The sequence below is a fragment of the Nicotiana sylvestris genome, chromosome 7, assembly GCF_000393655.2.
Source record: "Nicotiana sylvestris chromosome 7, ASM39365v2, whole genome shotgun sequence".
Taxonomy (NCBI): Eukaryota; Viridiplantae; Streptophyta; class Magnoliopsida; order Solanales; family Solanaceae; genus Nicotiana; species Nicotiana sylvestris.
This window is the reverse complement of record NC_091063.1, coordinates 63537959-63563003: the sequence shown is the minus strand read 5'-3', so window position 1 is coordinate 63563003 and position 25045 is coordinate 63537959. Positions and strand designations below refer to the sequence as shown.

The following is a 25045-nucleotide window of genomic DNA, read 5'->3' as shown; positions in this document are numbered from 1 at the left end:
AACAGGATAATGATGTCCTGTTTCAGAAATAAGTACTGCTCCTATTCCAACTCCCTTCGCATTTGCGGCTCCATCGAAAAAAAGCTTCCATCCCGGTTCCCTGGTCATTTCCAACTCATCTATATGCATCACTTCTTCATCAGGAAAATACGTTCTCAAGGGCTCGTATTCTTCATCAACAGGATTCTCAGCCAAGTGATCAGCCAATGCTTGGGCCTTTATGGCCGTCTTTGTCACATAGCCGATGTCGAATTCTGTGAGTAATATCTGCCATTTTGCCAATCTCCCTGTGGGCATAGGCTTCTGGAAAATATACTACAGTAGATCCAAGCATGAAATGAGATAAGTAGTATATGATGACAGATAATGCTTCAATTTCTGGGCCACCCAAGTTAGAGCGCAACATGTCTTCTCGAGTTGAGTGTACTTAACCTCATAGCCTGTAAACTTTTTGCTGAGATAATAGACGGCTTGCACCTTCCTTCCTGTAATGTCGTGTTGCCCCAGTACGTAGCCAAACGAATTCTCCAGGACCGTTAGATAAAGAATTAATGGTCTTCCCGGCTCAGGTGGAACCAACACAGGTGGGTTTGATAAATATCATTTGATTTGGTCAAATGCCTCCTGACATTCTGCCGTCCATTCCACCGTAGCATCTTTCCTCAGTAGCCGAAAAATGGGTTCACAAGTTGCTGTGAGTTGCGCAATAAACCTGCTGATATAATTCAACCTCCCTAACAGACTCATTACTTCTGTCTTGTTCTTCGGTGGTGGCAAATCTTGGATGGATTTGATCTTTGACGGGTCCAACTCAATGCCTCGCCAACTGACGATGAATCCCAACAGTTTTCCAGATGGAACACCAGATGCACATTTGGCCGGGTTGAGCATAATATCGTACCTTCGAAGTCTTTTGAAAAAACTTCCTTAGGTCAGCTACGTGATCTTCCTGATGCTTGGATTTTATGATCACATTGTCCACGTATACCTTAATCTCTTTGTGTATCATGTCATGAAACACAGTAGTCATTGCTCTTATGTACGTTTCCCCAGCATTCTTCAAACCAAATGGCATTACCCAGTAGCAATAAGTCCCCCACGGCATAATGAAAGCCATATTTTCCGCGTCTTCTTCATCCATCAGAATCTGATGATACCCCGCATAGCAATCCATAAAAGACCCGATCTCACGTCCAGCACAATTGTCGATCAAGATATGGATGTTGGTAATGAAAAGTTATCCTTTGGGCTTGCCCTGTTTAGATTGCGGTAATCGACACACACCCTGATCTTCCCATCTTTCTTCGGCACTGGCACCACATTAGCCAACCAATCAGGATATCGAGTGACCCGAATAACCTTTGCTTGCAGCTGCTTGGTTACTTCCTCTTTAATCTTCACACTCATGTCTGTTTTGAACTTCCTCAATTTCTGTTTGACGGGAGGGCATGCCGGGTTAATGGGCAATTTGTGAACCACTAAATCCGTGCTTAACCCCGGCATGTCATCATACGACCATGCAAAAATGAATTTGAACTCAATAAGTGCTTTGATTAGTTCTTCCCTGATATTCGGTGCAATGTGGATGCTTATTTTAGTTTCCCTGATATCAACTGCATCCCCTAAGTTGATGGCTTCTGTGTCATTTAAGTTGGGCTTGGATTTCTCTTCAAACTGGCTTAACTCTCTGTTTATCTCTTCGAAGGCTTCGTCCTCATCGTATTCTGATTCATCATCATAGTCGACCTCTTGTACAATTAGTTCGGAATCAGATTGATTTTTTAGACAGGGTTGAAGATCCGTTGTGCATGGCATGTCATTGGAACCAATATAAAGAGAACTGTTCAGAAAGAGAAAAGAAGAAAACAAAGTTAAAACAAAATAAGAAGAACAAAAACTTTCACTTTATTAAAATACGGGATAACAGAGTTTAACACTTTGCCGAACACAAAACAAAATTGGATTGCAACCCTGGAATAATCCAAAAACAAGAAAGAAAAATCAGAGCCCACTACCAAGACTCCCTCTAGGTCGGAAGGGGAGTAGCCATCCAATTGTTGATATTTGCCCTAGGCCCCACAAACTGTACATCTAACCTACTGGACCCTTCTCCAGCTTCTATCATGTTGACATCGGCGAACAGCCTTTCAAAGCCCTCATTCAAATCTCCATCTGGCCCAATCAGTGGTCCGAGAACTTTCGGGACCGACAACTTTCTGATACCTGCTCTGACAAATGATCTGGATAGGCGCGGGATTGGCTTAGGAAGGACCCAGACTCTTTTCTTCAACTTGCGAGCCCGTCTCACATCCGCCGATGTAGGCTTGAACCCCAACCCAAAGGTGTCCAGATTTTTGGACAAAGAAACCGGCTGAACAATACCCTGAAGATCAGCCCCTAAACCTTTTCCTGGCACAAACCCGTTCTTCAACATCTCCGAGGCTACCATGACAGTCGTAGCTATGATCCTGGGAAGTGGAAGGTCCTCGCCTTCAGAAATTTTATCCACTGAAACCATATCGAAAACCTGGTAAACCCACGGTCCCTTATCATCATCAGTCTCTATGAAGGGCACGATGACATCACTTACGGCACTTGCATTGTCTTCCCCATGTACTATGATCTCTTGCCTATCCCACTCGAATTTGACCATCTGATGCAATGTAGAAGGCACTGCTTTGGCGGCGTGGATCCAAGGTCGCCCTAACAGAAGATTATATGACACTGTCACGTCTAACACTTGAAACTCCATGGTGAACTCGACTGGACCAATTATTAATTCAAGTATGATGTCACCCACTGTGTCTGTACCACCACCATCAAACCCTCGAACATAGATGTTGTTCTTGTGAATCCTGTCACCATCGACCTTCAGTTTGTTCAATGTGGCCAAAGGACAGATATTGGCACTGGACCCATTATCAATCAGTACTCGAGTGACTACCGAGTCTTCGCACTTCACGGTCAAATAAAGGGCTCTATTATGTTCTGTACCCTCCACGGGCAACTCATTGTCTGAAAAAGTGACCCTGTCGACCTCAAAAATCTTGTTTGCTATTTTCTCCAGATGATTCACAGAGATCTTATCCGGAACATGGGCTTCGTTCAGAATTTTCATCAATACCTGGCGATGCTCATCTAAATAGATCAACAACGATAACAATGAGATCTGTGTCGGGGTCTTCCTCAACTGCTCCACAATGGAGTAATCTTGCGCCTTCATTTTCTTTAAAAATTCTTCCGCCTCTTCCTCGGTAACTGGATTTTTTGTCGCTACTGGATTGGCGCTTCTTAACTCTGCGGGGGCAAAATACATTCCCAAACGAGTTAACCCATGTGCCTCACATATTTTTTCCATAACTTCCTTCCCCTTATGCATTACCATTACCTGACTGTAGCTTTATGGCACAGTTTTCTCGCTGATTATCGGCAACTGCATTACTGGCCTGATAACAACTGGTCCTATGCATGCCCTCTTCACGGCTACTGGCTTGCTTGATATACCTTACACTGTTACTTTGACCGGCTCTGGATTCTTGGCAACATCAGACGAACTCTTCCCTATCACCACCACTGGCTTGCCTTCTACCCTTTCCGACTGTACTACCACTTTTCCACTGATTAACTTTTCTTTCGGACTGGCACGGATCATCATTACCGTTTGTGAGGGCTTCTTGAGCTTCCCTCCTTCGTGCACTAGTTCGATCATGTGGGCTTCATGGTGTGCCGGCAACGGGTTCTGATTGATGTTAGGTGCCTCTGGCTCCTAGACCTCGATCCTATTTGTGTCAATGAGATCTTGTACGGCAGTCCTCAACTTCCAACACTTCTCAGTATCATGCCCGGGAGCCCCCGAACAATATTCACAGTTTACCGAGTGGTCCAGATTTTTGGGAAGGGGATTTGGCAATTTGGGCTCCACAGGACTCAATAGGCCTAACTGCCTCAATTTGTGGAACAGAGTAGTATAAGTTTCTCCCAGCGGAATGAATGTTCTCTGCCTCTGCACCCTTTCATTTCTGAAGGTCTGATTCCCACGGAAGCCTGGTCCCGAAGGATTCCTGTAGGCCCTTGGTGGTGGATGTGTGTTTTGTGGAGGTGGATATGTGTTTTGTGTGGGTGGATATGTATTTTGTGGAGGTGGATATGTATTTTGTGGAAGTGGATATGTATTCTGGGGAGCCAGCGCACGCCATTGCGGGCGAGCCGGAGGCTGGGTGTAAGTTTGGGCGTGATGGACAGAGAAGTGTGGCTCTTGTGGTGGGTAGTAGGGCTGTGGAGGGCCGTATGGAATGTGTGGGTAATTTGAGTGATGGTGTCTAGGTTGGTAGTGAGGGGGGACCTCTGGATCTGGACCAAGTACCTGCCTCGACTGTTGCGACATCTTCCCTTTTCTTCTTTCCGAGCGCACCTCCCGTGCCGCTCTGGATGGCCTGAGTGGTTGCTTTAATCTCTGAATAGCTCAAGATTTTGTTGGACTTAAGTCCCTCTTCAATTATACCGCCCATTTTTACTACTTCGTTGAAAGATTTTCCAACTGACGTCACCAAGTGACCAAAGTAAGTTGGCTCTAGAGTCTGTAGAACGTAGTCCACCATTTCCCCCTCTCTCAACGGAGGATCAACTCTTGCTGCCTGTTCTCTCCACCGGAACCCAAATTCTCTAAATATCTCTCCCGACTTCTTCTCAAGTGTCAGCAATGTGAGACGGTCAAGGATGATCTCAAGGTTATACTGGAAGTGACCTGCGAATGCTTGTACTAGATCGTCCCAAGTGTACCACCTGCTCGGATCCTATTTTGTGTACCATTCCAGTGCAGACCCACTTAGACTTTGACCAAAGTAAGCTAGTAGCAGCTCATCTTTACCACCTGCTCCTTTTATCTTACTGCAAAAACCTCGCAGATGTGCCATTGGATCGTCGTGCCCCTCGTACAGATCAAACTTTGGCATCTTGAACCCTGCCGGTAATTGAATATCGGGGAATGGGCATAGATCTTTGTTGGCCACACTGACTTGGTTGCCTAACCCATGGATATTCCTGAAGGACTGCTCCAGGCTTTTAAACTTTCGAAGCACTTCGTCTTGCTCTGGGCTCTTAGCCGGCTTTTTAGTCTCTACCGGGATCTCGAAGTGAGTATTATAAGTACGAGGCTCGGGTGCTTTGAAGGTTGGTTTAGGGGGTAATATTGGTTATCGTGAGCCTGAAACAACGGCTCGTTGGATGATCTTTGCAGCGTGGCTGGTGGGGGTTCCACGAAAACATGAACATTTGGTGGAGGAGGGTTCTGATGGAGTTGTGACGCTTGGGGGTCATAGGCATTTCTTCCCTGATAGTATTGGTGACTGGGGAAGCTTGTCGAAGGGCCGGGGGAGGGTATTCCGGCGTGTGTCCTGGTAGGAGAGTGGGAATAACGGGAGGGTTAGACACTTTTTTGTACCCTAGCTAAGGCCAGCTGCATTTCTTTCATCTCCTGTCTCATCTTATCCATTTCCTCCTTCAGCATTTGATTTTCCGTCCTTTCATCCTCGACACTTTGGTCTGAACTAGTCATGCTTTTAGTACGGGCCCTTTGGATCTTGTTTGGTAATGGTAATCTGCCAGAACGTTCTAACAAACTAACTGGTTCGAAATCTCTAGAAAAACAACAAACTTGTTAGTGTTAGAGTTTAACACATATTACAATTTCACGTTGGGGGATGCAATGTTCCTAGGCAGTTTAACCATTTCTAACATGTCCTTACTTCGACCGCATGCGTCATTCCGGCTTACTTTGTTTGTGCCGCGTTTAAATGTTTCTGAAACTTTCTTTATCTCTCTTTTTATTTCCTTCTTTACCTTTCTTTTATTCACTTTGCCTTTCTCTTTTTCTTTTTAATGGTGGTCGAATCTTATGTGGATTGCCTACGTATCATGTCCCCGCATGAATCAGACCGGGCGTAGTTCTGCCACAAGTGCGGAAAATAAAGACACCATTTTTGGATTTTCCAACCTTTACTAGCAAAACGTTTTATTACAAGGCAAAATATTATTGAAAGGAAATTGACAGACTTGATACAGACTACAGACTTTATGCCAAAAAGGGAAATACAAGCTCCGACGGACAACAGACTCTGAAGACAAGGAAAATACAGACTCAAACTATGAATGTTTCAGAGTTTTGAATTTTGGCGCCCGCGGGGCGTCGTTCGGCCTCGCCGCGGGCTTTGGTGCAAGTCCCCTTTGCAGATCTTTCAAATCTCCCATGATCTGGTGGACATAAATCATTATTGAAGCAAAGAAGGCGGTACGGGACATATCCTCACAAGCTAGGCACTTTATGGTGATGTAGTGCCCGATATCGTCGATTATTCCCTTGATTCTGTCCTTTTCCATAAGCAATCGCTCTATTTGTTGATTTCGCGTCCCCGCAGGTGACCAAAGCTCTTATGATATCCCCCTGAGGCTAGATTTTCAATAAACCCGCAAGACCTTTTAGATATTTTTTGACCTCATCTTGCCCTTCACCACCTAAATCATCCCACCATAGCCGCAACTTGAAAGGGATTTTAGTCATTATTGAAAAAGGTTCATTTTGCATCGTGTTCATCCTGCACATTTATTAAGGTGATTAAGCAAAAAATAAAATTTATTTGACTCAACCAATTGACTATTTTTTTTTTAATTTTTCACAAATTAAAAAAAAGATCTGGTTCCGAACACGGCCTTTCAGCACTTCGGGAACGAAGATTTTGAGGCTGGGTGAGTCAACCGGTCAAAAATCCAAAAAAATGACCACAAGTGGCCGTTTATGCAAAGTCAGCCTTCCGGCGTCCCTTTTGGGAACATTCGGATATTTTGACAAAAACGGCGTCACCCGACTTATTTATGACGAAACTTAAAATTTTTTACATTTTCTGGGTATTTTGCAAAAAGGGGAAGTTGGACCCGATGAGGGTTGCCTACGTATCTCACATCCGGTGAGAATCAAACCGACGTAGTTCGGGTAGATAAAACAAACTTCTTTTGAAAACAAGACTCTTTTCAATGGCAAATAAAACCATTTTTCATAAACAAAACCCAATTTCTTTTTTTCTTTTTTTTTTTATTTTCTCAAAAATTCGACAGAGTTTCGACGCTATTTGGACATTGATTTTTTTCAAAACAGGCAATTAACTACCTCTATCTCTCTTTCCTCAAAGTATTCAAAAGTCGGTCAGCATGCAAGTCCGAAGCAAACAAATGCACAGGTAGCAAGTTGGATGCATCAGGATGGTCTTTTGTCATTTTGGTACATCTATCCTAGACAGACCCAACCCCTGTGTTGAGCCTCCAAAGTCAAATGCACATGATGCAAACAAACGTTCCTACTAGGGATCCGGCATGAAGCTGAGTTATTCTAGGTTCGTAACCTGGGTATTTGTTCTAGACTGTGTACCCGAGCGGACAACTCGAGTCGAGGAGGGGGCTACGTACCGGGGACCCGCGGGATCGTCCGGCTTTGTAACTTGTCCGGCCTCTTTCTTATTCCAAGGTAAGACACTAACAGAATAGGGAGTCTCGACTAGCAAGCACATCCCCGTAGGTAAGAAGAGAAGGGTTTCGGCACAGTTTATATACAGTTCAGATAATATCAAAGCGGTAAAAGCAGCATTTAGCACATTAGGCCCAAACATGTAAAAATCAGATAATAAACAAAGCCAATTATAACAATTATTCCAAGCTCAAATTCTTGAACCATGAACCAGAGATTCTGGGTTCGGTCCTCAGCAGAGTCGCCAGAGCTGTCACACCTCCTTTTTCACCCGCGCCCCGCATAAAGGGTGCAGAGGGAGTTTTTCCAATTAAAGGAAAATCGAAACAGGATTTTATTTAAAGATTCAGAGTCGCCACTTAGGAGATTTATGGTGTCCCAAGTCACCGGTTGAATCCCGAATCGAGGAAAAGATTGACTCTGTATTACAGTCCGCGAACCAAAAATCCGAGTAAGGAACTCTGTTAACCCGGGAGAAGGTGTTAGGCATTCCCGAGTTCCGTGGTTCTAGCACGGTCGCTCAACTGTCATATTCGGCTTGTTTATCTGATTTTAATACCTGTTGAACCTATGTGCAATTTTTTTACTGTTTACCGCTTTTATTATTGTTATTTATAATGAGAATTGCAACGTCGTAAAAATACATCTCGAACCACGTCACACTAATGCATCCGTGGTTATTGACACATTTCAACTCTATTGAGATTTGGATTTGGGTCACATAAATGTGCGCCCGAGTTTAAGAAAGTAAATTATTAAAGACGCGCCTAAAGCGACTAGCATATCATTATTTTGGGTAAGGCCGTGAAACTTTGCTAAACGGCCCATCCCGAAGTCTAAGTAATTTTACCAACACGTATAGAGGGCCCCACAGCTTGTGTATTTCTGTTTGTCAAGGCTCGTCTCAATCATTATTTTTTAAAAGGAATTTGCAACGTCGTGGAAATGCATCTCGAACCACGTCACAATCAATGTACCCGTGATTAGCGACACATTTTGACTCCGTTGGGATTTGGATTTGGGTCACATAAATGTGCACCCGAATTTGAGAAGGTAAGATTAGTAAAATGTGCGCCTGAAGCGATTAGCGTATTATTGACTTTGCGGGAAGCCATGAAATTTGCTAAATGGCACGTCCCGAGGTATAAATACTTAATGTGAACATTTAAAGAGGGCCACGTGATTTGTGATTTTATTTGGCGCGGTGCACCTTATTTATTTTAAAGCCAACCTAAAGGACTACGATTTTTCTATCATATATTGTCTCTAAGAAAAGGCCCTAATTAATTAGCATGTCACTGAACTGCGATTAAGTACTCAAATAGATTCAGTTCAATTTGATAACCAGTCCATCATGGGCCTCTGTACAGGCCCAAGCATAATCAAGGAGCCTAAATTGAGACTTCATGGTCTTAGCATGAGGCTGACATGAAGCTTTTGGGGCCTAGGCTTTGGGGCAAGGCCCAAATCGTCGGAAGGTGCAAGATGAATTATGGCAGGCCCAAGTTCAGAAGATACTGGACTCAGCGTTTGAGCTTTCAACTTGAAACAAAAGACTGAGAATGCAACGAATTTAATTTACAGGCACAGGGTTATCACATGTGTAAGCAAACTGGTGATTGCTTCCAACCTAATAGTGACTATCAGCAATTAATTAATTTTTTACAAAGTAAGCAGTTCAACTCTATATAACCATGGCAAATGGTACTACTTTCATGCAGTCCGTATGATTAATATACTGAAATGGCCTAGAATGTTCAAATCTTGCATGTCTACCATTATTTCAAAATTAACTACAAGCCATATCATTAACAATTTCAGAATCAGATTTTTACTGCTAACTATCACAAACCTCTCGTGCTAAACTATCATAGGCCAAATATCAGATCTAACTACAACACGAATTAAGGAGTAAACCAAATTAAAACTGGTGTTTCAATTCTTCACACAAATCAAATGAGTTTAACAATCCTACACGACCTCAAACAGTCCAATTATACAAGTGATATGAAATTCGAATAAACATACTTGCTCTACACTTTTGAACTAAAACAAAACATGAGAAATCAGAAATCATTTCAAACGGCATTTCATTTCATGTCCACAATAATAATAATAATAATAATAATAATAATAATAATAATAATAATAATAATAATAATAATAATAATAATAATAATAATAATAATAATAATAATAATAATAATAATAATAATAATAATAATAATAATAATAATAATAATAATAATAATAATAATAATAATAATAATAATAATAAGAAGAAGAAGAAGAAGAAGAAGAAGAAGAAGAAGAAGAAGAAGAAGAAGAAGAAGAAGAAGAAGAAGAAGAAGAAGAAGAAGAAGGAAGAAGAAGAAGAAGAAGAAGAAGAAGAAGAAGAAGAAGAAGAAGAAGAAGAAGAAGAAGAAGAAGAAGAAGAAGAAGAAGAAGAAGAAGAAGAAATCAGCAGCAGCAGAAATGCGAGCAGCAATACAACAGCAGTTCACAACAACAATTTGAAATTCCAAACAACCACAAACAGAACCAGTTCAGCCCAGAAATATATTTATCAATCCAGGAAGAGTTCAGAAATGTTTTGAACCAACAAGATGAATAGATTAACCCAAAACCGATTCGAATAAACCCAAATGACCTTCAAACTGACCCTAGAAACATACCACAGCAGCAGAACACTCAAACTGATCCGAGAAGGTCTCGACTGAAACCAAAAGTCTACTCGAAAACTAAGTAGGAAACACTACTGATTCCAGTAGCTAGTAATCAGCTGATTTCTTCAGGACTAGTGAAACTCCCAAGAACTCTCTCTATTTTTATAACACTGACCCTCAAAAGAAAGCCCAAACCAGACTCTAAAAGTGTGTTAACAATGCCCTCTCTACCCTCTCTAAAAATCTCTTCATTTTGCCTCCCTTACACTGTCCTGACCCCTCTCTTTTATAACCAATCTTTTTATCTTTTTCCAGCTCTTAGGAGCATTTAGACCCATTAATCAAACATTTTTCCCATGATCTTCTCTAGGACTCCACTAAAGTCTGTTTTTGTCCCCCATTAACCCTTGTCTTTCCTTTATTTTATTCATTGGTTATGGGTAGTACATACTTTAATAAAATCCCCATTAGGTCTACCCATGCTATTATATTTTGTTCCCCACTAATACTAAACAATTCATTAGTTTAATGGCACTTTAGTACCCTACTGCCAGACCATTCAACTTAAACCCATTTCAAACCTTTCAAATCCCAAAATACCCTCCTAGGGTCCCTGAAATTACTGTCCTACCCAATCCACTGTACCTCATCAGCTATAACCAATCTCCTTAAACAGATAACTAAGTTGATTCCTAATTAATCACCAACTACAGGAGCTATAACCAATCCAGCCTATCAAATTCCAAGAGCGATTCAATCAGAATTGAAGCAACATGAGTCAAATCAGGTTATTCTAACATTCAAGCATGTAAAACCAATCGACGACACTTATCCAATCGACTACACGAATTACAACACATACAATCAATAACAAATAAGAATCGAACAGGCACATAGGTGATTCGAATTGTATTGATAGAAACAGGGATTCATAATAAAACTTAACTAATTGACGACACTCATTCAAATCGATTATATAGTTTATCATATATATTGACCATGACCAGAAAAAGTTTGACCAAATAAAAGGTCATTGAAGAAGGACAGAATCAATCGACAAAAAGAATTGAAAAATCAATAAAACTAAACTAAACAAATAAACAGATATAAACACATACAAAATGGAACCAACAGGATAGGAAAAATACCTCAAGAACTCGGACACTAGACGATCCTGACTTGGACTCTAACTCAGACCTTTTTTGAGGTCGAACGGACCTTAATCGAGTGTTCTCAACTGAGAACACTTCGACTAAGGTCCACTGGACACCCAAATTCCTTTTCTTCGGACAGACTTCAACCTTTGGTTTTCTAGGGTTCTTGGGGGTTCGATTTGGGGTTCGAATGGTTCTGATCTGATTCGAACCAAACCAACGGTGGTTTGGTGACGAAGGTGGTCAGGGGGTGCCGTGGGGTGAGTTTGGGGCTGGTTGGGGTAGTTTCAAGTTTTGCTCGAATCTTCGATTGAAGATTCGAGAAGCTACAGGCTGATTCAAGCAAAACGGGTAAGGGATTAGTGGAGAGGGTGGTTAGGTGCTCGAGGGGTGTTAGTTTCATGGTCATTGGCATCGTTGTCGCCGGCTTTCAGGAGAAAGGGTTTCAGGGCGGCTAGGGTTTCGAGGGTCGTTTGGTTTGTCTCTGAAAGAGACGAAGGATGAACGGAGGGTAGGGCTTAGGGGGGTGTGGGGTGAGAGGTTGGACTTATATAAGGGGGAGGGGATTAAATCCTGGCCGTTGGATCAATGAAGATTGACGGATAGGATCAAAGAGATTAACCAATACGGCGTCGTTTGGTTTAAGTAGGGGGTCGGTTTGAACCGGGTAACGGGTCGGGCCAGGGAATGGTTAAGGGAGACGGCTTTTGAGCCGTTGGATCATGCAGGACCAACGGCTGTGATTAATTGCCGTTGAAACGACGTCGTTCGAACGTCTGTGAGATTTGGACCGGTCTAGGCATCTGTTTGGGCCTGATTTTTTGTCAAAATATAACGGCCCAGTTCCGATTTGGTCCAATTTTCACTCTTTTCTTTTCTTTTTCATTTTCTTTTAATTCCTTTTCAACTAAAAATCCTAATTAAATTATAAAATCGACAATTAATTAAAAACATTAACTCTTAATAATATCTATCACACGAAATTAAACATCAAATAAAGATAAAATCACACAATTCGGACATTAAATGCAAAAATGCAAAGTACATATTTTTGTGATTTTTTCATTTTGTAAAACAAACTTGATTGTTTAATTAATTCCTAAATTGTAAAATTAAATCCTAAATGCACATGCAACACATATTTTTGTATTTTTCTTAATTAAAGTAGAAATAAACATGCACAGACAAAATATAAATAAATCACAAACAACACAAAACCATTTTATTTTGAATTTTTGGGAGTAGTTCTCATAGGGCAAAAATCACGTGCTCACAACCATTAATTATCCCAAGTGGCGACTCTGAATTTTAAATAAAAATAATCTCGTTTCGATTGTCCTTTAATTGGAAAAACTCCCTTATATATACACCCTTCCGCAGGGTGTAGGCAAAAAGGAGGTGTGACACCCACTACAACATTGTCTGGATGAAAAATACAACAGAAAAGAAAGATAAGGGAAGGTGACTCCGAGGGTTGCGGACACCGAGCAGGTATACCTTGAAGTCTACGAAAAATCAACTACAACCAATCACTAACGTTCAGCACGAGGAGACATACCTGGATCTGCACAAAAAGATGTGCAGAAGCATAGTATGAGTACACCATAACGGTACCCAGTAATTATCAAGCCTAATCTCGGTAGAGTAGTGACGAGGCCAGGTCAAGATACCTACTAGGATATAATAAATAGAATAAAAATATAATAACGAGAAGTAATGGAAGATAGAGAAATAACTGATACGAAACAAGCTAATAACATAGTCTAGTGACAGAATTGTAAGCATGGAGATAACATAAGGATAGCAGTTAAAGTGAACCACCATAGTCAAATACAGATCGTAACTGATAAGACAAGAAAGAATAAAAGCAACAAGAAGTGTTCCACCATTAACACTCTACAATATGAGATAAATAATAAGAATTACCAACGAGGTACCGCCTCGTACACAATAACTCTTACTTGATTGGCCTGCAAAAAAAAGGAACAATAAAAAGGGGAAAAAAGAACGCAAAAGAAAAAAAAATTACCTCTGTAGTGCCCGCAAATCGAACTTGAGAGTTGATGCAAAGAATGCGTCTTGATGTTATCTTGATGTGGGATAAAAAGTATTCACTGTGAGGTGGTCTAAGGTTTTCCTATTCCAAGTAGGATTTAAAGTGGACAACATAGAGAGTCACAGTAGGAAGTGGATTTCTTTGTTTCTTTCTCATGCAACACCTGTCTCCTTAGTTGGAATGATAGAATCATAATTTTGCACCATGTTACCAAACTCACGTGGCACATGACTAGTGTACTTTGACTTTGATAATAATTTTTATTGCAATGGTATAATGAGGTTTTAATTTTTCAAAAGACAAAGTTCCGTGAAGCTCAACAATAGTAGCTCATCAACTTATGGAAACACGTAAATCTTTCGAAAATAAATGAAAGATTCTTAAGTGTATTAAATCTGGTTGCTTCAACGTGTTGCTTCAAACCTTGTTTTTGAAGTTCAATACGTTTACGTCCCAACAAATCTTGAAGTAGGGGCATTTGTAGACATATAAATTTTATTAAAATTAAATCCATAAAATAATTTGGATTATATTTTAAATTCAAGAGATATTAGTTCAAATAAATTTATTTGGCTAATATGATTGGATTAGTTATATAAATCCAATATATATGGATTCAACCCGAATCCATTGGACTAGCCCAATTTAATTGGGCTACAAGTAATGAACTCACTTCATTAGGTCCAAGATATCATCTTTCTAGAAGCCCAGTTTGGTACCACGTGTGAAATGACAAGGCACGCCAAGTCAAACGGAAGAACCAATAGGAGCATGCCATGCCAAGTCAAATTAAAACGCCAATGAAACCGCACCACATGTGCGGGTGGCATATTCTGACCAATCAAATGCGGCCTTGTCACTCTTCAATCTGATTGGTCGGAAAGAGTGTATTTTCATCTCAACTCTTCCCTCCCCACAACTATAAATAGGGGTTTTCATAACTCAGAAAAGATACCAAAAGTTATAACAAGAAGTAAGAAAGAGCTTGTGGATCAAACGCCTAAATTTCTCTACAAGCTTCAAGTTTCAAGCAACCAAGTTCAAGTTCAAGAAATCAATTTCAAGCTCAAGAACGAAGAACAAATCAAGATTCAAGGAGTATCAAATTAAAGTTCGTGCTAGTTGCATTCAAGATCATCGTTCGCGGCAACAAATATAGATTCAAGATCAAGCTCAAAGACCTTTGAATTTATTTACTTTTAGAAAGAAGAAACAGAGAAATCATAGAAATTGTAACACTCAAATTATTTGAAATAAAATATTATGATTTTTGCAATATTTTTAGTTTCGATTCTTTTCTTGACGCAAAATTTATTGTCTCGACGAATCAAGGGACAGTAGGTGAATTGTTTTTTGCAAAATAAGCAATTGAAATATTTGAAGTATATACATATAGACTTGGAAAAGAACTCCTCATTTAAATATAGCCATTTGAAGTACCTTTATTTAGTGGGCTCCAATCCAGGTCAAAGGTAGAAATTCTGACCCAAACACCTTCAAAAGTAGCCGTACCACGAAGACTGAAGCACACTTAAAGGCCCAGATCCAATCGTACTAAATATTCAGAGGCCCAAACTAAATTACTGGACAAGGACCAAGGTGGCACACTAGTGGTCCCAAAAGAAGTCATGAGGCAGAATCATTCAAAAGCAACCCAAGTGGGAGACAGTGAAATTTCAAACAACTTTTATTGTCTCTTGGCTTGGATTTTTAATGTTATAATTCAAGTGGAAGTACTAATATATTTGCTTTTGCTTTATTAATCAAATAGAACAATGTTGAACTCATCATTGTATTGTCTTGGGATTCTAAGACATCCCCAATATGTTATCACTTGAGTTCTTTGGGTCCCCTATTTTGTTTACTTTCTTATTTGGTCATCTGCTTTGCTTAAAATCCTCTTTTACTTTACGTGAAAGTTTTCTTATAGTCTCTTATTTTTTCAGGTATAAAGTAACAAAGCAATAACATTAACCAGAGAGTTTTCTGTTGAAGGAGAAAATATTTCTAGATTATTGTGACTAATGTGCTTTTATTAGGTTTACCATTTAGAGTTTAACTTCCAAACACTCACCTAAAAATTAACTACATATAATTTTCTATAAAAGTGGAATGAGTATTGGGGAAAATGCCATAAGCAACCTGTGGATAACGCATTAAATTACATTGTTCGGTGTAAAAAGCATTTTACAATGATAGGTGTATTAAGTTAAATCCAATTAGTTTCTAATTTGAATTTTGTTCGCTGATAGAATGATAAGTGCATGAAATTTGTAAAACATTTAATGTAATTTGGCATGTCCCCAACAAGTTATCTGCCATGTTTGTCGAGTTTCTTTATACTTATCCAAAATCTCAAACCATCAAATGCTAGAGCACGATTCTATTTTTCCGTCTTCCTTTTTTCTTTTAATGAAAAGGAATATAATTGTATTTCAGCATCTTCGGATTCTTGAGAAGCGAAGAATTTTATTGAATCCTCAACTAGGAGTAGAGTAGGTAGTAAATCACAATCTCTTTTCTTTGACTTGTAAGGCATAGGTAATTGATCTTGATTCTTGATTATATGATCTGCATCAAACTAATAGTGGGCAGTAAACAAGGAATTATATTACATAACGACATAATTAGACACATAAATATTTGGTATAATCTCCACGCTCCCAATATGATTACTTATCCACATAACTAAATCCAAGCTAGAGTTGGCACTAAAAATATCACATGATTTAAACCACTAAGGAAGTCCCAAACAAGGGGTCCATTTATCCCCTCTTTAGGGGAAAAAGCCAACTCCTTATACTTGTTCATATCAAACACTTTTTTTGTGTATAAAAATAGTTATCCATCTCAGAAATCTCAGAGCATCAATTGTTTTCTGACTATAGGCATTACCCAATTTCACATAATTACAAGAAAATCCGATGGAAAATCGCCGTAGAAAGAACAGTTCAGGGGACAAATTTTCATTTCCGATTATAATGCCAGTTCAAGAAGGACAAGAACTGGAATTTGAGTTTTCTGGTAGCGCATCGCCAGGGTCTCCAAAATCACCAGCAGATCATTTATTTTTCAATGGTAAACTCTTGCCACATTATTTCCCATGTCAACCAGCTAGTAATATTAGCAGTCCAATATCATTTTCGCGATCAACGAGCAGAACAAGCAGTGTTAGTAGCAAAGATTCACTCTTGTCTTCGCGCAGTAATAGCACAAACAGTAGAAGTAGCTGCAGTAGCAGTGCAAGAACAAGCATAAGCGAAACCTCTGAACTCAAACTAATTGGTCAAGGGAAAAAATCAGCTTTTACTAAGTATATGAACTCGTCGAGTAATATGCATACCGGTGTTTCACAAAAGTTGCAGTTTATTGTGACACCAGCGCCAGTTATGAAGAAAAAGCGACATGTTGTTGTTTCTGGATCTAAGAAAGAGAGTACTACCAAAGGACGCAAAGAATTAAAGTCAAGGAAACAGAAAAAGAAAAATGGTAAGAGGAAAGTAAGGTTCTGGTTTTTTCGAAGTTTTTTCAGCAAGTTTATATCTGCATGCAAGGAATGTCACGCTATGGAACCAACAAGAAAAGAGAGGTTTTCTCGTCATTGAAGATTTGACAATATTATTAATACTAATTAATTGCCTATTAATATATTACTGCTAGCTAGTTGTTAATTATATATATATGGCTAGTATGATGATTGGCAAAATTTTAATGTTGCTTAATTATTGATTTTAAAGATTTTGGGAGAGAAAATCTTTCTCAAGTCTGATAGCGATTAAGAAGCTTTGATTGTGCAAGGTTTTGTGCCATCCCTTTTCTGTCAATGGATTGATTTGTCCTTATGTCATTAGCTTATTTGTTGGCGGAAGAACCATATATAAATTTAATGCAACGTAGATATCTACTTATTGGTTAAGAGTAAATTGAGAAAAAGATTTACTCACACTCGATTAACACCAAATAAATTGACGCAAGACATATATCTTTCAATAACCTTTTAGCACTTAACTAATTATGGTTAAATATTCTCAAATAAACTTATGACTCTTATTGCTAAATAAATTGTTTTTAAAAAAACAAAGGAGAGTAAGTATTTTTCAAGTGAGAATGTCCAATCATATATTGTTGTTGATTGATCAAAATGAGCGTGAAATTGATCAATTGAATTCTCCTCTGCGGTGGGTTGAAGTTGTAGGGGTACTCTTTAGCATCAAATTAGATAAGTTACTTTCTTTTTTAGTATATTCCAAAATAAATGATACATTTCTAAATTTGAAAATAATTCAACTTTAAATTATTCATTTTACTCATTTTATCCTTAATGAAAATTTTTTATAATCATACAAATGTTATGGCCACACAAAATGTTTATCCAAAATCTTTTAAGATCATAAATTTCAAAAGTTTTTTTTTAAAACTTTATACCGAGTCAAACTATCCAATCTAAATTGAGACGGAGGGAATATATTTTTTGAAGACATGTAAATGAAAGAAAAGACTGCTGCTACTGCCGCCATAAAGATTACTTGGACAGGTTGGATACGTTTCGTTACAATCAACAATAAAGCGGCTAATCTAAAGTGATGGCCAAGGCTGGAGTTTTCATGCCTGAAATGACTACTTCCGTCGACATGAAAACCAATTAGAATAGAGACCAAGTATTTCGTTGTACATCGTTAGGTGCTAATAGAGTCTCCAAATTCAGGGAGGGGAAAAAAGTAGTAAAGTTGTGTTTAAATGTAATCTAACTGTGATAAACTCTCATATAAATCACCTGAATAAAATGAAATAAATACGAATGATTATATAAAACATCTCTAACTTTTCTTAATTGAAACTTAATAATTAGTTGATGAGTATTACTATATTTAGTAGGTGGGCTAAAGATTGTGGTGGAATGAATCCTATAATAAGAAATCTATTCGAGCTCATCAAATAAAAATATTTTTGGTAAAAAGAATTTTTCCTTTTATTAGATTTCAGACAGTATGAATTCAAATTAATCAGGCCTCACTGTAACACACCCTAAGAGGTCATTGGTAATAGGGGCGGGCATCGGTCGATTCGGTTCGGCTCGGTTGTGAATGTTATCGGTTTAGCATATTTGTTATCGATTTATAAATATGCTAAACCGATAACCGAAACGATAAGATATCGGGTATCGGTTAGTCGGTTATTGATCCTTATCGGTTTACCCGATAAAATAAAATAAATTTCCAAAATTTTCATGTATTTTATTATAGAAATCTTGATTATACTGTTAAGAGAAAGGAAATGAATTTTTTCTCATTTTCTTTCTCTTAAGAAAAGAGGGATTAAATTTCAACTTTAGAAAAGAAAACTTTCTTTGCATTTGAAATCCCAGTGAATGATCTCAATTTTCAGAGTTATCAGTTAGTAGGAGTAAGGAATAAGACATTCAATAATCTAATCTTACTAACTATTGTCACACCTCCTTTTTGCCGCGCCCGCGGGGCGCGTAGGGAGTTTTCTCCAATTAAAGGACAGTCGAAACGGGATTTGTTTGTTTGTTTCAGAGTCGCCACCTGGGAATTTTAAGGCGTCCCAAGTCACCAATTTTAATCCCTGAATCGAGGAGAATATGACTCTGTTTATTATTCTGCGAACCAGAAATCCGGATAAGGAATTCTGTTAACCCGGGAGAAGGTGTTAGGCATTCCCGAGTTCCGTGGTTCTAGCACGGTCGCTCAACTGTTATATTTGGCTTGATTATTTTGATTTGTTAAATACATTTTTATTGCATGATTTTATTATTACCGCTTCTATTTAGATTGTTTATAATTAAAGACCCTTTTTCGAATCGAATCACGCGTACGTGTATTCGTTTTATATATTAATATTTTTTAACGTGAAAATCGTGTCACGCGTACGTATACACAATGATAATATAATAATTATTATTCTTTTTCGAAATTTTTTATTATATATAAAAAAAGAAGACTTAAGTTCGAAATTGTGCTTAAATAAAATTAAGAACGTCTGTCGCTCTTGTATGATTAAATAGTGAACTGCACATCTCGGGTTATATGAAATTAATATTGATGATCTCCGAAGAACCCCTTTTTATTAAAAATTTGCTCGAAGTTGCGCGAACGCATAATCCGAATCGCCTTTAGAAGTATAATCAAGTCACGCGAACGCATCCTTAATTATGCAAATATTCTTGACAGTAATATAAATTCTCTACAAATGTTTATTGCATCCATCTATTTTAAATGTAAGAGTCATGAGAAATCACTATTTGAGATGCCTCTAAATTCCTTGAAAAGAATTCACAATTCATTAAGTGTTGACCGCAAATTATATTTTTTACGTGTGAATTATATTCCTCAAAAACCATGAGTTTAAAGAGTAAAATAAAAATAAAATAAAAATAAACAACGTGTGATTAATACTACCATTTTTATGGTAAATACAATATTTATCTACCCAAAAAGCGAATTGCGTATAAAACTTAGGAAAACAATTGATTTAATAAATGAAGTAATATTTTTTGAAGAATTTTCATTGTTATATTTGGAGCAAACGCTATTTACACATTTTTTGACTTAAAAAGTTACAATCTATAAATCTCATCCTTCTTTTACACCACTTGTTTTTAGTCCGAGGTTATAATTGTTTGGTTAATTTTGCTTACGAAGATTGGGTTTGAGATAAATAAACCAATTCTTATATTCTGCCTATGCGAATATTTGCAAACACTAACTCTATATTTTGTAAAAAATCATTGACATTATTTCATATATTAAAAGAAATGAGTTGATCGCGTTCCTAAAATAACTAAGCCATTTGTTATTAAGAAAGAGAACTAATCTACCAATTGATTTAATACTATATTAACCAACTAAAACAAAACTGAAACTTAAACTAATAAAATTTAAATAAGTAGAAAACATCCTTATAATCAAACTTCATTTACTTGCCATGTTGAAGTTTTTCATGACATGAATTTTTAGATATGTACCTGATATTGGAAGCAAAAGAAAATGATGATGAGAATCAGCAGCAATAATAACAGTACAATAGCAACAACTGCCCAGCAACAGTAACAACCCAGTAACAGACCGGTGGAGTAGTAATCCCAAAAACAAAAGCTTTAAGCTTTAAATGAAACAACAACCATTAATACTAATTTCAAACAAAGAAAGAAAGCAGTAGATTTTTTTAGTTTTATTTTTTATTTTGAAAGCTTAAATATTTTTCGGAATTTTTCTCTCTATCTGTGTGTGTATATTTTTTCGTATCTCTCTCCCTATTTCTCTCTCTGTATTTCTTGTTCTTCTCCCCCTCTTGTGTTCAAGACTTCACATATATATAATCCCATCCCATAAATCTTTTAATCAATTAAATCAATACTTTTTCTCTACCCAACCCATTATCTTTCCACTCATCCCCATTACATTAAATAAACATATCACACCACCCCATTATATTTTGTCCCCCATGCTTTATTTAAAATAATGCAAGATTCCCCTTTAATTTAAATCTTGTCCCCCCTTTATATTAAATAATCATATCACAACCCACCCCATTTCATTTTGTCCCCCATGCTTCAAATAAACAATTTCAAAATGTACAATTCCTAAACTACCCCTTCCGACCTTACTGAAATTACCAAACTACCCCTGAACGTATTACAAATTTACCAAACTACTCATCAGCTATAACACATCAATTAATCAAACTTAACCAAAATATAGACAATATGATCAATTTCTAACAATGTTCAAACAACAATATGAACATGGATGAACATCATAACAACAATATCACATGAACACGATTTTAACAATATTTCAACAACAAATCACATGAACACGAATTGAACAACAAAGAACAACTAAAATTTGATTGAACAATATTTTAGCAACAAACAATCCTATTTTCGGATTCAACAACAACAACAAACAAAGTATGAAGATTTCTAAATTCAATCATATTGAACTTAAAATCAACTCTAACAACATTACAACAAACAATTCTTATATTAAACTTTAAACAAGATTATGAGAACAATTCAAGCAATAATCATAAATGGTAAACAAGAAATCAAACTATACAAAATTCGGATTCAAGATCATCCAAACAAAGTATGAACATGAATGAATCTATTTTAAGACAACAAACATGACGGATTAAACGATTAAAACAATATATTCCTTTAATACAACTAAATTCTTTAAACAAATAACAAGATCGACGAAGAAACAATTATGAACTTAAACTTGAACTTAACAATATTAACAATTTCTAACAATACGTAAACACATGAAACAAATTGAAGAAATAGTTGATTAAATTTCAATTTGAATCTAACAAACATCAAACTAATAAATATTCACTTAAACAACAATACAAACATGAAATAAACATGAAAGATAACTAATTAATCTTTCATTTGAAATCTGAAAAATTAATTTAACAAACAACACATGAACACGAACTAAAAATTAATTCAAACGATAAACAAAACAAACCTTTGCCGATTTTAGATTCGAAAATATCAAAACGAAATGCGGACAAAAATAAAATTCAAAAATCTACTAACCGGAGATGAACGACGAACAAACGACTGAACCAACAACGAATTTGACGAGCCTCGACCAAAGCTCGAACCAACGATGACGAACGCGATTAAGAAGTAACTGAAGAAACGGGACAGTAGCAAAATCTGGACGATGAAGCAGCGGCAAACGGGATGACGAAGGAGAAGAAGCAGCTAATGACGATGCTGCCATGGCCAGCGAATTCAAACCAGAAACGCGAGCAGCAGTAGTTCGGAGACTGAAGCAGTTGTTCGTGTGTTTGGCTAGCGACAGAGTAAGCAGCGACGAGCCGCATCCATGGAATCCATGGTGTTTCAGAAACAAGGGCAGCAGCGAGAGACAAAAGCAGTAGCGCGAGCTTGGAGTAGCCATGGACGCTCGTCGCAGTTGGACATGGGCAGCAGCGTGACACAGTGGCGTCGACTTGTTCGGCTTAAGGACATCGAAGGAGAAGGACGCAGCAACCTGAGCAGCCGGTCGACGATGAGCTTGGCCATGGAAGCGACTGGGTGTAACAGTGGAAGGAGGCGACGGAACAGTAGGGTCGACGGGCCAAGCGACTGGGTGTAACAGTGGTGTTTGGTGGGGGTTTGGACGTGATGCTGGTGCTGGTCAGCCATGGATGTTGATGGCGAAGCTCAGTGACGACGGGGATGAAGCGGGCAGCGGTGGGTTTGATATTTTTTCTTCTTTGATTGAGGGTTTTCCGGCGATGCAACGGGGAGGTCGACGTGACGAACGTGGAGTTGGGTTTACTTGGAAGCTTGGCCGGCTGTGTGGGGGGAGGAACAGCCATGGCTGCTTGAGGTTGGGAGTTGGAGGTTGGAGAAGATGAAGCAAAGGGAGGGGGGCGGAGGTGTTTCTTAGGTTTTTTAGGGTTTTTGGTTTTTTTTCTTTTTGTTTTGTTTTGTTTTTGTTTTGTAAAAATGAAAAAATGAAAATGAAGAGGGGGAGTTGGGTTATGGACTGGGTCGACCCAGTTCGAAATGGACTGGGTCGTAGGGAAGATTGGGCCATTTTTTGGGCCTATGGCTTGAAATTGAAGAAGAGGCCTAATTCCGACTTTCTTTATATTTTCGCTCTCTTTTCTTCTTTTATTTTTCTAAAACTAAATTATAAAAATACTTAAACTATTATTAAGAACTAAATTAAGTTATAAAAGCGCAAATTAACTCCCAATAACAATTAACGCACAATTAAGTATTAATTAAGCATAAAATTGTATATTTGGACATTAAATGCTAAAAATGCAAACGATGCCTATTTTTGTAATTTTTAATTTTTTTGTAAAACAAATTTAATTACTAACAATTGTAAAATTAAATCCTATATGCAAAATGCGACATATTTTTGTATTTTTTATTAATTTAGCAAATAAACATGCACAGATAAATACAAATAACTATTCAAAATATCACAAAACATCACAAAATTGCACACCAAGAAAAATTAAATTATTTTTTAATTTTTTTGGGAGTAATTCTCATATAGGGCAAAAATCACGTGCTTACAACTATCTCACTGCGTGTGAGAATAGAAGGTAGTATGACAGCTAGGAGGTTGAGTTGTGACTGGAATTAGCTCAACTCACATGGTATCAGAGCAATCGATACTGATTGCATTTTGGTTGAGTAGTTTCGTATTTGTGTGATACAAATTCTCTCTCAAATTCAATAATTAGAGACGAGAAAATTGACCACACGCACCCTCTGTTTCTGCATCCTTCGAATAGCTCAGTTTTGATCTCAATACATCTCACCGGGTCTGAAAACTATGGATTATGGCGTAGGATGATGCGAATTGCTCTTCAAGCTAAACGAAAGCTAGGGTTCGTAACTGGTACATATAAGAAGGATACCTTTAAGAAGGAATTACATGAGGAATGGGAGACATGCAATGCAATTGTGCTCTCATGGATCATGAACACTGTATCAACGAATCTCGTTAGTGGAATAACTTATGCATCAGATGCACACCTAGTTTGGGAAGACCTGAAGGAGAGGTTTGACAAGCTCAATCGAGTTCGAATTTTTCGATTACACAAAGAAATTGCAACGATTTCCCACGGAGCTGATTCTATTGATTCCTATTTCACAAGGCTGAAGGAAATGTGGTCAGAGTATAATGCTTTAGTCCCCACATCAGGTTGTGACTGTGTTAAGTCAAAAGACTATATTGAACACATTCATTGCCAAAGGCTGCTTCAATTTCTCAGTAGTCTGAATGAGACCTATGAGGAGGCAAGAAGGTAGATTCTGATGAAGACATTTGAACCAACTTTGAACCAAGCTTATGCATTGATAATTGAGGAAGAAAGCCAAAGATCAAATTCATATTCATCCTTAGGCACAAGAAGAGATCCTATTAATATGCAAGTTGGACGAGGACAAGGCTACAAAAGGAAGAAGCCATTCATAAAATGTGACTATTGCAAAATGAGTGGCCACTTGAAAGAAAATTGCTACAAGTTGATAGGTTACCCTGAAAATTTTAATGTCAAGAGGAAGGTTGTGAACAATTGTGCTACTAGAAATTCTGTACATGAAGAACAAACACACACTGCTTTGAGGAAGAGCACACAATGATGGTCATACATGAGGGCATTTCTTCACTGAGAATCAATATAGACAAATTATAGATATTCTGAATAAAGATACAATAGTACCACAAGTCAACATGGCAAGTATTGCTACTACACTAATGACTTATAGTTGTAGTAAGGAATGGATAGTTGATTCCGGTGCGACTCATCACATTGCTGCTTTCCTAGATATATTATACTCTAAGACTGAGTTGAAAACTGGTAGAGATCAAGTACATTTACCTACTAGTAATTAAGAAGACAAATACCTCTCACATTGGTAGTGCAACATTTTCTTAAGGATATGGAGGTTAAGAATGTTCTATATGTTCCTGACTTCAAATTTAATTTGTTGTCATTGTCAAAACTCACAGAAGAACTCAGTTGCTCTGTTCACTCCTATCCTGATTTATATGTATTTTAGGACCTTTGGAGTGGTAGGGTGAGGGAGATTGGTAAGGAAAAATGAGGCTTGTATGTGGTGAAGGATGAGCACATAACTAGAGTT

General features: G+C 37.9%; 2 protein-coding genes across 2 annotated transcripts; both read left to right on the top strand.

The window, feature by feature from the left end:
• Positions 1–16313: 16313 nt before the first annotated feature.
• Positions 16314–16994, top strand: LOC104245710 (probable membrane-associated kinase regulator 3). The gene has a single exon (XM_009801362.2). It carries the CDS (start codon positions 16314–16316, stop codon positions 16992–16994), a length of 681 nt encoding a protein of 226 aa, XP_009799664.2.
• A 6755-nt stretch (positions 16995–23749) lies between these two features.
• Positions 23750–24208, top strand: LOC138873223 (uncharacterized). Its single transcript, XM_070151670.1, has one exon. The coding sequence runs from the start codon at positions 23750–23752 to the stop codon at positions 24206–24208; it is 459 nt and encodes a 152-aa protein (XP_070007771.1).
• Positions 24209–25045: the final 837 nt, after the last annotated feature.

Bases quoted from the DNA above. Each gene is read 5' to 3' on its own strand.
- LOC138873223 (XM_070151670.1), top strand. From the start codon at position 23,750: ATGCGAATTGCTCTTCAAGCTAAACGAAAGCTAGGGTTCGTAACTGGT.
- LOC104245710 (XM_009801362.2), top strand. From the start codon at position 16,314: ATGGAAAATCGCCGTAGAAAGAACAGTTCAGGGGACAAATTTTCATTT.